The sequence below is a fragment of the Phytophthora sojae genome, assembly GCF_000149755.1.
Source record: "Phytophthora sojae unplaced genomic scaffold PHYSOscaffold_1, whole genome shotgun sequence".
NCBI lineage: Eukaryota > Oomycota > Peronosporomycetes > Peronosporales > Peronosporaceae > Phytophthora > Phytophthora sojae.
In genome coordinates this window covers 10,637,877-10,651,076 of record NW_009258115.1, presented here as the reverse complement: position 1 = coordinate 10,651,076, position 13,200 = coordinate 10,637,877, and the positions used below count along the sequence as shown (strand labels likewise).

Sequence of the window (13,200 nt, the reverse complement as noted above, 5' to 3'; positions counted from 1 at the left end):
ACTGCTGTTCACCTGGATAGTAATATCCACACGCACTTCCGCAAATGAGTAGGTTATAAGACTGACTGTGTTTTGCAAGTTAACTATACAAAAGCCCACACAAACTCAAATGGTTGGCTTGCGGAGCTACTGGTGCCATGTACCATGTACTCGGGAGAGTGACACCCGTCACTCTTCATATAATGGGTACACTTGCTTGTACTCCGTTACACAGCAACTGATCGCCGTGCTAAAGCAAGAAGCTGAGGATAAGAGCAGCGTGTCGCCGTCGAGACCTCGGTCGCCCAGTGGGGGTAGTCTCTCGAAGTCACCTCTCAAGCTGCCGCGCTCCTCTGCTGATCTGCCCGCTGCTCTCAAGGCCAGGGATTGACAGTAACACGATTTTCTTCTGAATTACTATAGTCATATACTAGTACAAGACAACAGGATACTATAGTAATAGTATCATCGAGTCTAGGATCTCGACTACTACAGTACTATTAATGTATTATAACTTAGTACTTCCTAATTTTGATGATCGATCTGCAAAAAGCCTACTACTAAGTACATCTTTGTCGATGCACGCTTCACACAGTTGGATTCTTCGTTCAAAAATTCTTCGTTTGCGAGCATGAGGTGCTGGTTCATATTCAAAGTTAAACCAACCAGTTGAGAAGCATCGGTCGATTCCTGAAGCCACTTTAGACCCGTCTAATTGATACCTATTATGCACTTACTGCTCTAAGTGGCTCCCATATAAGCTGTGCAACATGGGGATCATTCCTTCGAAGGGGAAATTAAGCTCACGCCACCAAAGCAATCTTGGCCACTTCGGGGGATCGGGGTTTGCTGTATGCGACTGACACGAGCAAAGCCAGTGTAGCAATGTTGTGTACGGTGGTTAGATCAGTGGCCCTGCACGTCGCAAATCTTCATCTGTACTAAATGGGAATGTGGTCAGACCTCATTTGGAAGCCGAAAGACTGACACACACCGCTAAATTTCTTCAAGTGTGTGACAGTAGTCTGCATTAATAAATGTGGCATACCTGAGTTACTAGTTACTGCAGTAGTATTAGTCGGCTCCTCGTCCCAAAATACTAGCTACTATAGTAGTTTGAGCATCATTTTAATATTGGTATTAACTGGATAGTAGTTCAAAACAAACTACTGTCAGCACAAGGCGCCTTGGCTAGGCTTACGAATGTACTGTTTTTCGCCCCACCTCGCACCACTTCCTTAGAAAAGCAACTTATCCTTCCTCTCACTGCAACCAATGTCTGTCGCCCAAGTCGCTAACAAACAAAAGAAGCGTCCCGCTTGGAGTCCAAGTTGGACGGCGCGTCAACTTGACTGCATTCACCACCATGACCACCGCTACACTCTCCATTACTGACTCACGTCATCTCGTCTTTGACGTTCCAGTGCGAGAGCACCAACCACTCACTGTGGTCTCAGTGAGTCTGCTTCCAATCATCCAGCGATTGTAAACAAATCGCACCGTTGTGTGTGTGGGGGGGGGGGTCGCGACTGGTGGGTGGGTCGGGTTACCCACTGAGCCCACCTCATTTGCGAATTCGCTTCAAGTCACTCAAGTGTCGCTCCCTCGCTCTTCCCCGGTACTTTTACGCTTTCTTCTTTATTTTCTCCTTCCGTCCTCTCTTCCTTCCTGTGGGGTTTGTATGCACTGACATTCAATCAGCGAGGGGTGCCGACTGCCAGCCATGGACCAGTTCCATGCGTTGGCCGGCTGAGATCAAACCCTTAGAACCTGATCCGGTTCGCACCGGCGGAGGGACTGCTGTCACTTGTGGTGGTTTTGACGATGCATGTGTCTCCTGCTCTGCTGCTTGCTGCCCTCCCGACCTCCTCCAGACAGAACAAGTGTAAGCTTTTCTAGTTTCATGGCCGTACTCCTCTATATCATTTCTAACATAACGCGTGAAATAAGCACCAAGCTCTTTCAAGATGCTGGCTAATGGGGTCACGTACGGCGTGATGGCCGCCACGCTGGTAGCGGTGGCAGCCTACGCCATCACTGTGATTCGCCACATAGAAGTCAACTCGGTAAAGAACTTCGTCAGGTGCGTTCATTTTTATTAATTTCAAGGTGGTTCCACTTATTCTTACGCCATTTATTTTTTAAAATTCTGCACAGTGCCAAGAACTCGACGAGTGCGCTGCGTCTGGCATGGTGCTTCTTCGCTGCTGGAATTGGCGCTGGGTCTCTCTTCACGTTCCCGGAGATCGGAGTCGACGCTGGGTCGTGGGGAGTCATTGGCTACACGCTGTCGTGCATCTCGGGCATGGTCGTGCTGGGTGTGGTCGGGCCGTACATCCGCTCGGCTGTGGGTGACAATATTACGATGACTGACGTGGTGTCCAACCGCTTCGGCTACGTCATGCGCATCTACATCGGGGGCATCTCGCTGTTCTACCAGTTCATCTGCCTCGCGTCCGAGTACACGTGCATCGCCCAGCTCACGACCATGATGTCCCCCGATGCGCACCCGATCATCACGATCCTGCTCGTGGCCTTCCTCACGAACCTCTACCTCACCATTGGCGGACTCCGCGCCAGTCTGGCCACGGACGTGTGGCAGGGCATCGACGTCGTTGCTCTGGTTGGCCTGGTCTGCATCGCCATGTTTGTGCACGTTTCCATCCCGGAGGGGGCATGGAAGAAGACGAACGTCGCTGCCTTCACGACTTCGGGCTTTGAGGTACTGGTGACACTGGTGATCGCCGTGACAGCGTCCAATCTCTTCATCACGGGCTTCTGGCAGCGCGTGTACACCGCGGTCGACGACCGCACGCTCTACAAGGCTGCGTTCATGGCGAGTATCATTCTCACAGTGTTCACCGTGGCGCTCGCGATGGCCGGTATGGTGTCGTATCTGGCGTACCCGGAAGGAGACTTGTTCTTCGCCATCCTGATCGACATGGGCCGTGGGTGGCAAGTGCTCATCATCATCGTCATTGCCATGCTGGCGAGCGGAGTGTCGGACTCGCTTCAAGTGGGCATCGCTGCTGAGCTCACGACCTGCTTCCCCAAGCTGACGCTGCTCCAAGCGCGTATCATTTGCGGTAAGTGTTGTTGCTGTTGTTGTGTTCTTCTTACTGTTGGTATGCTGACTGTAGTGTGTTGCAGTGCTTCTGAATGCCCCAGCCATCGCGATTGGATACCAGCAGTACGACATCATGACTCTCTACCTGATCGCCGACTTGCTGTGCACGATTGCTGTGGGGCCCATGCTGCTGGGCACGTGGAAGCGTGCAACTCGCGCCGGAGCTTTGGCAGGCAACGCCGCCGGCTTCCTCACTGTCTTCATCTACGGTGTGATCGCTCAAGGGAAATTTGTCGGCGGCTTCAACTGGTTCGTCCTGCCGGAGGGACTCTACTCGCAGAACAGCATGATTACCTTCAAGCCTTAGTCACACGCACGAACCTCCTGGACACGATGGTTTGTGGTAGGTGGGCGTCGCCACACTTTCATACTGATACGACTTGAATCTAATCTACATTTTCAAATAGGACTCTGACTGAGTCGAGTCTTGTACCCCGATCTCAAATGCTATACAGAGAACGGAAGGGAGTTCAGGTTCAGCACGGCGCGGTAGGAATAATAAACACCAGCGTAGTGTAAGTAACCTAAATACACCTTATTCAATATATGACTTGAATCGACACTATTCATTGTACCGTATTGTATGCTTTCTTTGTTCTAGTACATGATGTTTACTTGGCAATTGACCCAGTCGATTTTTACCCCTCTAAATGTGCAAAATGACTGCGTGCATTGGCATGAAGCCGTTCAGGAAAGCCAGCTAGTACTACTATATAGGGAAACTAATATCCGAGTAAAAGCCTTGAACAAGTATGTGAATCATGGAAGTTCGTCCACCAGATGTGCTGCGTGTATTTCGCGGTAATACACGCATGCTGTAAGTACATAGCTTCTCCTAAGAAATGTCGGTTGAGCTGCATCCTATCACGGTGCAAAACGGCGGTACCTCGACCCAAGAATGCAATCATGTTTCATACAAAACCGCCGCAACAACCTAGGAGGCGTCAACATCACCCAGTGGTCAGCGTTTACCACTTGCAGCACAAGGATCGTGGCGCGCAAGAGCAGTGCAGACCACATCATGAGTTATACATTAAGCGAGTCAGCGCCATCAATCGCTCCAGCTGGTAGAAAGAGCCCTTTCATGCCCCGGAGTCTGGTGCTTCTGCATGAACACAGCAGCCAGAGCACAATCCAGCGCTGTCCTAGGGTGAAAATGATCTAACTCGGAGCGAGGAAATGCCTAAGCAACTTGTTAGTGTGCACTTGTCGATAAATATATTCCACGTGAAAATTGGAGCAGTCATCGCACATAATATGTTTCGGTAGCTCAATCTGACAGGATGGTGGGTAAATGCCCCTGATCGTGCTCTGCTGGTCGAACATGATCGTGCTGTCGAATGAGCGGTTGTCCCAGCGTATACATTATGATAGGAAGCAATTCTTTTACCTCGTGCTGTATCGAAGATGACGAGTGGAATACAGTCAGGATAGTGACGCTACAGACGTCTCCGCCGAACTCGGCCCAGCGATCAGTAATATACCTCGCACAGATAGTACGTTGATGCCTGAGATTTGCTCCTGCTGTCATACAGATATACTGTGATAGATGAGCTTTAAAAGGAACACGACGTGGCTCCTCAGCAATGGTTTGCTCCATGTTCATCCTTCAACCATGCGTCGAATTCAGTAACTCAGTACAAGTGCATCTATGTGCAGCCTGTACGAATTTTACAACCTGACAGTCTTTATTGGTACCACTCTGCCGAGTTAGGCGGGGATGTCTGTACTAAAACTCTGACACGCTGATAGACAAAGAGATTAATAGGTGCAGGACTCCGAATGTTCTAGTTGCAGCTAGGTTCTCCTAGTGATTCACTAGTAGTAAATGGTGCTGGACGAGTCTGATCTGCCTGCTCAGATTGCACAAGCTGTGCTAATCCCAAACTGACATTAGACTCTTACTGTTCTCTGTGTACGGTGTGTTCTCTGTGACCTATAGTCGGGGTCGTCAGGCTTCTCATCGACGAAGCGGGCGAAGAGAACCGGCACGTCCTCCTTGATGACCTCAGCCGGCTCCCAGGAGGTCTTGACCTCATCCAGACCAAACCACTTCACTTGCAATTCCCACTGCTGCGTGTCGGAGCTGAGCCGACACGCTCTAAGGGCCTCCACCAGGGCGCCACCTTCTCCGTGAATGGCCTGCTCCGTGAGTTCTTCGACCTGGCCGCGCGCAGCCTCACGGTAAAGCTGCAGCCGCGCAGCGTGGCGAATGGTGATGGCGTACGGCTCGATGAGGTCTTGAACCTCAAACGTTAGTCGTTGAGGGCCCGCACGATCCTCTTTGGCCCACGCCAGACCAGCGCCAACTTGTTCCCGCTTTTGCCCGTGGCCGTCGCGGCCAGGACAAAATCGCCCTCGGTGAAACGAGGCAGCGTGACGCCTTGGCCTCGAGCTACACGCGCTCTAGCGCGCGCTTGCGTTTCTCACTCGCAGCAGTCATCTCAGCATGCATGCCGTCCAGGGCTACACGCACTGTCTCCACATACTCCCTCACCTGGATGTCGACCCAGTCGACCGTCGTGGTCACCGCTTCTCGGGGGAGCAAAATGCTGGTCAGCTGCGTTCCACATGACAGCGCTGTAAAAGCTGTCAACGGCGACATGCCGTTCAGCCTGTCGGCCGGCATTTGGTTCAGTCCCCCCTGTACTACTGGTAGCACCGGTGGCCAGTCCTCGACGCGTAAGCGACGCTCGCTCAGCAGCGCTATCACCGCCTTCAAGACCTCTCGGTTCACCACTTCCACGGTGCCATTGGCCCACAGTGTGTAGGCCGTGGTGAAGTGGTGGTGCGCCCCAAGGGCGCGCTGCAGCTCCGCGATGACTTGGTTGCGGAAGTGGGCTCCTTGATCGGAGACCCACTGTCGGACGACACCGAACCGCTTCAACCAGTCCAGCAGCGACTGGTAAACCTCATCATTTGTAGCTTGGACGCAGGCCGCCAGCTCTACATAGCCGCTCATATTGTCCTTGAGGACAAGGACATACTTGAGACCCCCCGCGCCTTCCGCCATCGATAAGAAGTCGAAGTGCAGCTGCTCGTTGGGCTTGGTCGCCCGCAACGTCTCGTCCAGCGGCCGGGGGATCTTCCCAGACGCAGTGGCCATGCAGTGCATGCACTTGCTGACGAACATCTCCACGTCCTTGCGCAGCGAGCGCCACGAGAATCCCTTCTCTTTTACTACCACCGGTAGGGCAAACGGAATCCGAACGCTGAGTACAGCATTTCCCTTCTTTGATATATGAGCATTTCTATTACTTGAGTACATCAGCCATAGCATTCCTCAAGTTTACTGTCCTCGTTGATACGTCGTTGCAGACTCGCCAGGCGAATGCGCCGTGCCTTGCAATACCCTCAGCAGACTACACTGTTTACATGTTCCTCTTATTCCTCACGAACCAGAAGCTTTTGGCATCGAGATACCACTGATGGACTCATGTCACCCACTCTAGGTATGGTCGCGTTAAAATACAGCAATCAATCGACGTGGCCGCTTCCATGTTGGAATTATCCTCCAAATGGTAGCTGCTCCGGTCAGTCGCAACAATTCTATTGAGCTTATACTTTATCCCCCGCCCTCCCTTTTGGTACTGACTTACCATATCACGGTGTAGGACGAGACCAAAGTGGGCGATGCAAGTGACACCGAGTCCAAGGTGGTCGTCATGAGCAACATCGTGCACGTTCTTCTAGTAGAACGGGAGAGGTCTCAGCGGACACACGCCCACGAATACTGGAAGGTCTGGACGAGGAGATGTTCGTCGACTCAAAGGAGGTCGTGGGGGAACTAAAGCAGCTGATCAAGCAGATCTATAGATCTGTTACCCCCAACGTGTCCAGGGCAGTGGCGCAAGCGGCTGTGGCACGATTCCAGGGAGAGCTGGTGAGAACCCAGCAAGCGAGTACACCCGAGCAATCGAATGTCGATCTGGGGCAGCAGTTACCGGCAGCGTTCACTCAGCTGAAGTACCATGGAAGCGCCTACAAACTGCTTCATGAGCACTTGGAGAGATGCTGGGTGGCCTATTCAGGAGCTCGTGGCACGTTCACGGCTCCGTGTACCGCGATTCTGCAGAGCTCTGGCAGTGGAAAGAGTCGATCTCTGGAACAAATGGCGGGCGAGATGTGCAAGAGGGACAGCGAGAGCATGAGGGCGAGGGTCCTGTATATGTGCATGCGCGAGAAAAGCTCGACGGGTTTTCCGCTGTCGACGGATGCACTAGCCAGTTGGCTGTTTGCTCGCGGTCAAACCGAACGTGAGATTAGCGAGAAATTAGTGGTGATTTACGAGTACGCTCGGCAGAATTGGGAGGAAGTTGGGGATGAGTGGCTCCAATTGTTTACGAGTCTCAAGGCCGACAGAGCGGTGGCTTCTGCCTCGGAAGCGGCTTCGGAACGTGACGCACAACTGGAACAAAAGATGACGCATAAGTCTGCAAGTGATGCCAAGCAGGGATCCACCAAGCCGCAAGTGGTCATCTTAGCTGTAGATGAAGCCCGAATGCTTCTATCGCTGCAGCACATGAAGGTCGACTACTATCGTCTACTGCGCAGAGCCCTTGTGATGGCGAACGAAGCAATCGGTCTTGATGGGGGCATTTTGGCGGTACTTGTCGACACCAGCTCCAATGTATCTGACCTGCTGCCGCCGTTGGCGTCGGACTCGTCATCTCGTAATCATGAGCCAAACCCATTGACATTGCTCCCAGCGCTGGTGCTTTCCCACACAATGGACTCGTACTGGCGCCATCAGCTGCGGGAGGAAGGCATTGACGTAGGCGAAGACGACGACATTCCGATACATGCATACCAGTCTATCGTCACGGAGAAAGATGAAGCGAAGGTGTGGCGTGCTCTCGTCGGAATGGGGCGTCCACTGTGGGCCAGCACCTTTCTAGCTGCGGGTGGAGAGCTCGACGGTGTCACTGAACGTGCTGCTGCGGTTGAGCCTGGCAATGCTAAGGATCCACAACACGCAGTCGACACTGTCCTATCACTTGCAGCGCAACAAGTTGATGCGCGGAATGGACCCGACCATCTCGACCTGCACTAAGGAAACTATGTTCGGCGTCGCGTCTTTGCTGTGTCGCCTGGGTTTCCGGGCGCATTCCACGTCCTCGTTCGCATCCCAGGCGGTGGCGGACTTCATGGCGACGCTCACGTATATTAACTACAAGCACGACGGCGTGCTCAGCAGCTACGAGTCGGAGCCTGCTCTGGCGCTCGGGGCCACACGTGTGTGGTACAGTCGAGCGAATGCTCTATCCGATTTTATCTTGCCACAATTTAAAACGATGGCGCTGAACGAGACGCTGGATGGAGACAGCAACGGCAAAGTGGTCGCTCGCATCGTTTTGTTGCTGGTGATGGACGCGGCGGTGGTCATGGAGAGTGAAGTCGCGGGAGGCGTTGTCAAGCGGTCCGATACCTTTCGTTTTATTGGCCAATTCGTGGGAGTTTTAAGTTTTCTGAAGCTGCTGGTTGGTGCAACCCCCCGAGTGATGAAAACAAAAGCATCGGAAGCCCCGCAACAGGACGTCCAAGCTTTTGAAGAGTGGCAATCCAAGTGGAACTCGTGGAAAATGGGTTTCTGTCAGTTTGTGCAGTTGGATAAGGAGCCTACAGAGGACACGCTATGGTTTCTGCTTGGACGACACGCTGCTGGCGTATTGCCCCGCAACGACAGAGGAATGGATCTGATTGTCCCTATCTTTGGCCACTTGACAGCCCCGGAGGTGTCAATTATTTTGGTGCAAGTGAACGATTTGATGGAGGACGAGACCGGATTCCTGGATTCGAAGATGAGTCCAAAGGGTGCTTTCTCAAGGGGAAATGCGCTGAGAGAGAAAGCTCCCGCCGATATGATCCGTGTCTTGTTCAGTCTGCGAGAGCATCGTGAAATTTCTAGCCCCAGTCGGGTCGTTGTTGCACACGTGGACACACACGAAGAGGAAGACGAGCGGCGTCATGTCAGACCCGCGAGGTCCAGCAAGATCACCTCGATGAATCTCCTATGGGGGCTCCACTATCCAAGAAACAAAAGTTAATGGGCAAGCCGACCGCGTCCACAACGAGAGAAAGTATCAAACAGCATGAGCAGGCAGCGGTACCGAGCGAACGGATACGAGAGGAATCCTGTTCCGAGGACAATAGGCTGTTTACTTATTGCACCCGATCGTTGGAAGGCTGGGAGTCCGCCACTGGACTGTCGACGCACTTGCCCATATCAAAAGCTCTGGCGGAGAGGTTGGTGGATCTGGCCAAGGTGCTGTGGAGCCCTGAGGACTATATACGAGACGATCTGGAGACCCGTGACCAGGACAAAGGCTGTTCGGAAGAACTCGCGATGGTGGCGCCAACCGAGAAACTGATCCCGGCAGCACGCCGGACGCCAGGTTTGGTGGCTAAGAAGACTCACCCACCGATTGGCTCCAAGCGAGCGAGCGACACTTGAGCGACTTGAAGCGAATTCGCAAAGGAGGTGGCCTCACCCGCCCGCGACCCACCACAACGTTGTGGTCTATCGCAGGATGAATGGAAGCAGACGCACTGTCCGATCTGCATAGAGTGGCGAGAGCACCCACCACTCACACAGAGGAGATGACGGGAGTCACTTCGGCCAGTGTAGGGGTGGTCATGACGGTGAATAGCACTGAGAGGAGGGGAAGATATATGTACTGTACGAATTATTTCGATCCCTCTAGTAACATGGGGATGCTGTACAAGAAACCACGCAGCTGAGGAATGGTGGCACTACAGTAGAATGACAGGGCGAAGAAAATCGTGTTTTTTAGTAGAAAATAGAGAATTACTGCATAAGGTAAGTTCTCGGGTTACAGTATTGTAGCCAATTACCAACTATTGCACTGGAATTGTTAAACTTCCTCGGACGTTGTAAGTAACACTAGAAACAACGTAAGACGTGAGTGACGGAGTGGAGTCAGCCTCTCATGTCAAGTTGTGTCCATCATGTTCTCGTTTGGCAGTAAGCTCATTAGCTAAAATTCCACCAGACTGCCAAGTGAGTGTAATTCCTGCCATTTGATCGACCGTGTTGTTCAAACTACAACCAATCCATACCGCAGGGTCAAGCCAAAATGGTCGATGAGTGCGATTCCAAGATGGTCGTCGTCAGCAAAATGGTGCACGAGCTTCTACTAGAACGGGGAGAGATCTCGGCGGACACCAGTCCACAGATGCTGGTAGAGCTGGATATGGACCCGGATGCCATCGTCGGAGTCCTGATGATGATGATCAAGACATTGTACGGCCCTATCGCCCTCAACGTGCGGAAGGAAGTGGCACGCGCGGTTGCAGCACAAGTACGGAGAGATAACATTCCGCCTAAAGCCACAGCGGAACAGGGCGAGCTACAGCAGCAGCTTCTGTCCGCGTTCATCCAGCTGGAATACCGGGGAGACGCGGACAAACGCCTCCTGCAGCACTTGGAGACGTGCTGGGAGGCATACACAAGCGCTCCTCGCTCATTCACGGCGCCGCTGACCTCGATTCTGCAGAGTTCCGGCTCTGGGAAGAGTCGATCGCTCCAGAAACTGGCGGAGAATACGTGCAAGACAGAAGCGAGTGAGGGACTGGAAATGAGAGTCTTGTACATGTGTATGCGCGACCAAGGATCGACCGGCTTTCCTCGACCAACACAGAGACTTGGCTATTGGCTGTTTGGTTCCGACCAAACGGAGGTCGAGATGAGCGAGAAGCTCGTGGGTACGCTCAGCAGCACTGGGACGTGGTTGGTGAAGAGTGGCTTGAATTGTTTACGAGTCTCGAGGCCGACAAAAAGGTGGCTGCTGCGTTGGAAAGCGCGCCCAAGAGGAAGCTGACTCGCGTCTTGAGTGACCGAAAGAAGGCTGCTGCTGACGCTAACCACAGGCCTCAGGTGGTGGTTTTAGCTGTGGATGAAGCACGAATACTGAAGCGCAACAGGCTTGACTGGATTGGTCGATTGCGCAGGGCTCTGGTGAGGGCAAATGCAGAGATCGGCTCTCTTGGAGGCATTCTAGTGGTGCTTATTGATACCGACCCCAAGGTGGCCAACGCGACTCCGACGCCTCGGTTGTTGCTGCCTCCGTCATATCGTGATCGTGAACAAAACCCGATGCCACCGCTGGTTCTTTCCCGCACGATGGATTCGTACTGGCGTTTCCAGATGAATAGGGACGGTGTTGTTGTTGTTGAAGAAGAAGACGGGCATATTCCAACCCTTGCGTATCAAACTGCCGTGACGGAGCAGAATGAAGCGAAGGTTTGGAGTGCTCTGGTGGGAATGGGGCGCCCACTTTGGGCCAGCACCTTTTTCGCAGCAATGGGCGAGTACGATGGTGTAGCTGCTATTGTTGCTGCTGCTGGTAGAATGGATACACGAAAAGCTGTTGGCGCTGTGGTATCGCTCGCAGCGCACAAGTTTATGCTGGGAAAGAATCCGAGCAACTCGGCCAGCTATACCAAGGAGACAAAGTTCGGTGTCGCCGCTTTGTTGTGCCGATTGTGTCTACGAGCTCATTCCACGTCATCGTCCGCATCTCAAGCAGTCGCGGATTTCATGTCAACCCTCTTGTATGTAAACTACAAGCACGATGGCGTGCTCAGCAGCTATGAGTCGGAGCCGGCTCTGGCGTTTGGGGCCACGCACGTATGGTACAGTCGGCGCAATGCACTAGCTGAGTATATCCTGCCACAGTTCAAGAAGATGGTACTAAACGAGACGTTCGACGCAGGCGCTAATGGTGAAGTCGTCGCTCGCATCGTTTTGCTGTTGGTGATGGACGCGGCGGTAGTTATGGAGAGCGAGGAAAAAGACGGTGTCGCCAAGCTTTACAATTTCACGTTTAAGGGTCAATTGGTGGGTGTTGCAAGCTTTCTAAAGTTGCTGGTTGGTGATAAACCCCGAGTGATGAAAACTAAAGCATCGCAAGCCCCGCAACAGGACGTCCAAGCTTTTGAAGAGTGGCAGTCGAAGTGGAACTCGTGGAAAATGGGTTTCTGCCAGTTTGTGCAGCTGGATGAGGAGCCTACAGAGGGCACGCTATGGTTTCTGCTTGGACGTCGGGCCGCTGGTGTGCTACCGCGCAACCACAACGGAATCGATCTGATTATCCCTATTTTCTCCGACATCAAAGGCCCGAAGGTGTCGATGATTTTGGTGCAAGTGAAAAATGTGGAGAAAGGCGAGAACTGTTTCCTTGAATCGGCAGGAAAGAAAATGGGTCCTACGTTTGCGTTCTCGAGTGGAAACACGCTGAGGGAGAAGTCGCCGGCCGACATGATCCGCGTGTACCTCAGCCTGCGAGAGCAGGTTACGATTTCTTCCCGCAATCGGTTCATTCTATCGTATCAAGACGAGCCCGTAGAGGAGATTGGTCAAGAAGAGGAACAGTCGGGAGATCTGGGCCAACCGCCAAACGAGCAAACTGGTGCTTCGGTGGAACCACAAACAAAAAAGCAGAAGTCCGAGGGAAGATCGACCGCGAGCAAAAGTGTCAAAAAGCAGAAGGTGCCAGCGATACCGAACAAGCGGAAACGAGGTGGTACGGCGGAGGGTACCGTCCCTGGTGGCAACAACCCGGAGTCTGGCGATAAAACACTGTTCACGTATTGCATTCGATCCGTGAAAGGCTGGGAACCCATCGCTGGGCGATCGAATCACATGCCGATATCTGGATACCTGGCTGGAAGGTTGGTGGATGTAGCAAAGGCGGTGTGGAACCCCGAAGATTATGTAAATGATGACCTGGAGGCCCGAGAGGATGACAAGAACTGTCCGGCAGAAGTATCGATGGTGGCACCGAAAGAGCAAATTCTGGCCGACATTCGACGGGCGCGTATACCCAGGCCAGGTTTTCGTGCTGATATCAAGAAAGAGCATTTTTACGTTAGTCCTGTTGGGCATTGAGAAACCGTTCCTTGGGAGGTACGATAGGGATAAAAGCTACGTGGTCGTCGATCGTTCACCTGCAGGGACTTCCGAATGTAAGCTAGCTAACATTGAACGAAAAGGTCGCGGCGGAAATACAATCCCAGTGTATTTCCTATTCATGATTAACAAACAACAGACTCATTTGACACTACATGTAGAT

General features: G+C 52.7%; 2 protein-coding genes across 2 annotated transcripts; both read left to right on the top strand.

The window, feature by feature from the left end:
- Nucleotides 1–1,946: 1,946 nt before the first annotated feature.
- PHYSODRAFT_309973 (hypothetical protein) lies at nucleotides 1,947–3,413 on the top strand (the record flags this gene model as incomplete). Its single annotated transcript, XM_009518789.1, has 3 exons — nucleotides 1,947–2,062; nucleotides 2,137–3,065; nucleotides 3,130–3,413. 3 exons carry the CDS (start codon nucleotides 1,947–1,949, stop codon nucleotides 3,411–3,413), a joined length of 1,329 nt encoding a protein of 442 aa, XP_009517084.1.
- Nucleotides 3,414–6,860: 3,447 nt separating this feature from the next.
- PHYSODRAFT_467671 (hypothetical protein) lies at nucleotides 6,861–12,389 on the top strand (the record flags this gene model as incomplete). The annotated part of the gene is made up of 2 exons (XM_009518788.1): nucleotides 6,861–8,025; nucleotides 11,494–12,389. Coding segments are annotated over 2 exons (2,061 nt in total), but the record flags the coding sequence as incomplete, so codon positions are not given.
- Between the last annotated feature and the right edge of the window lie 811 nt (nucleotides 12,390–13,200).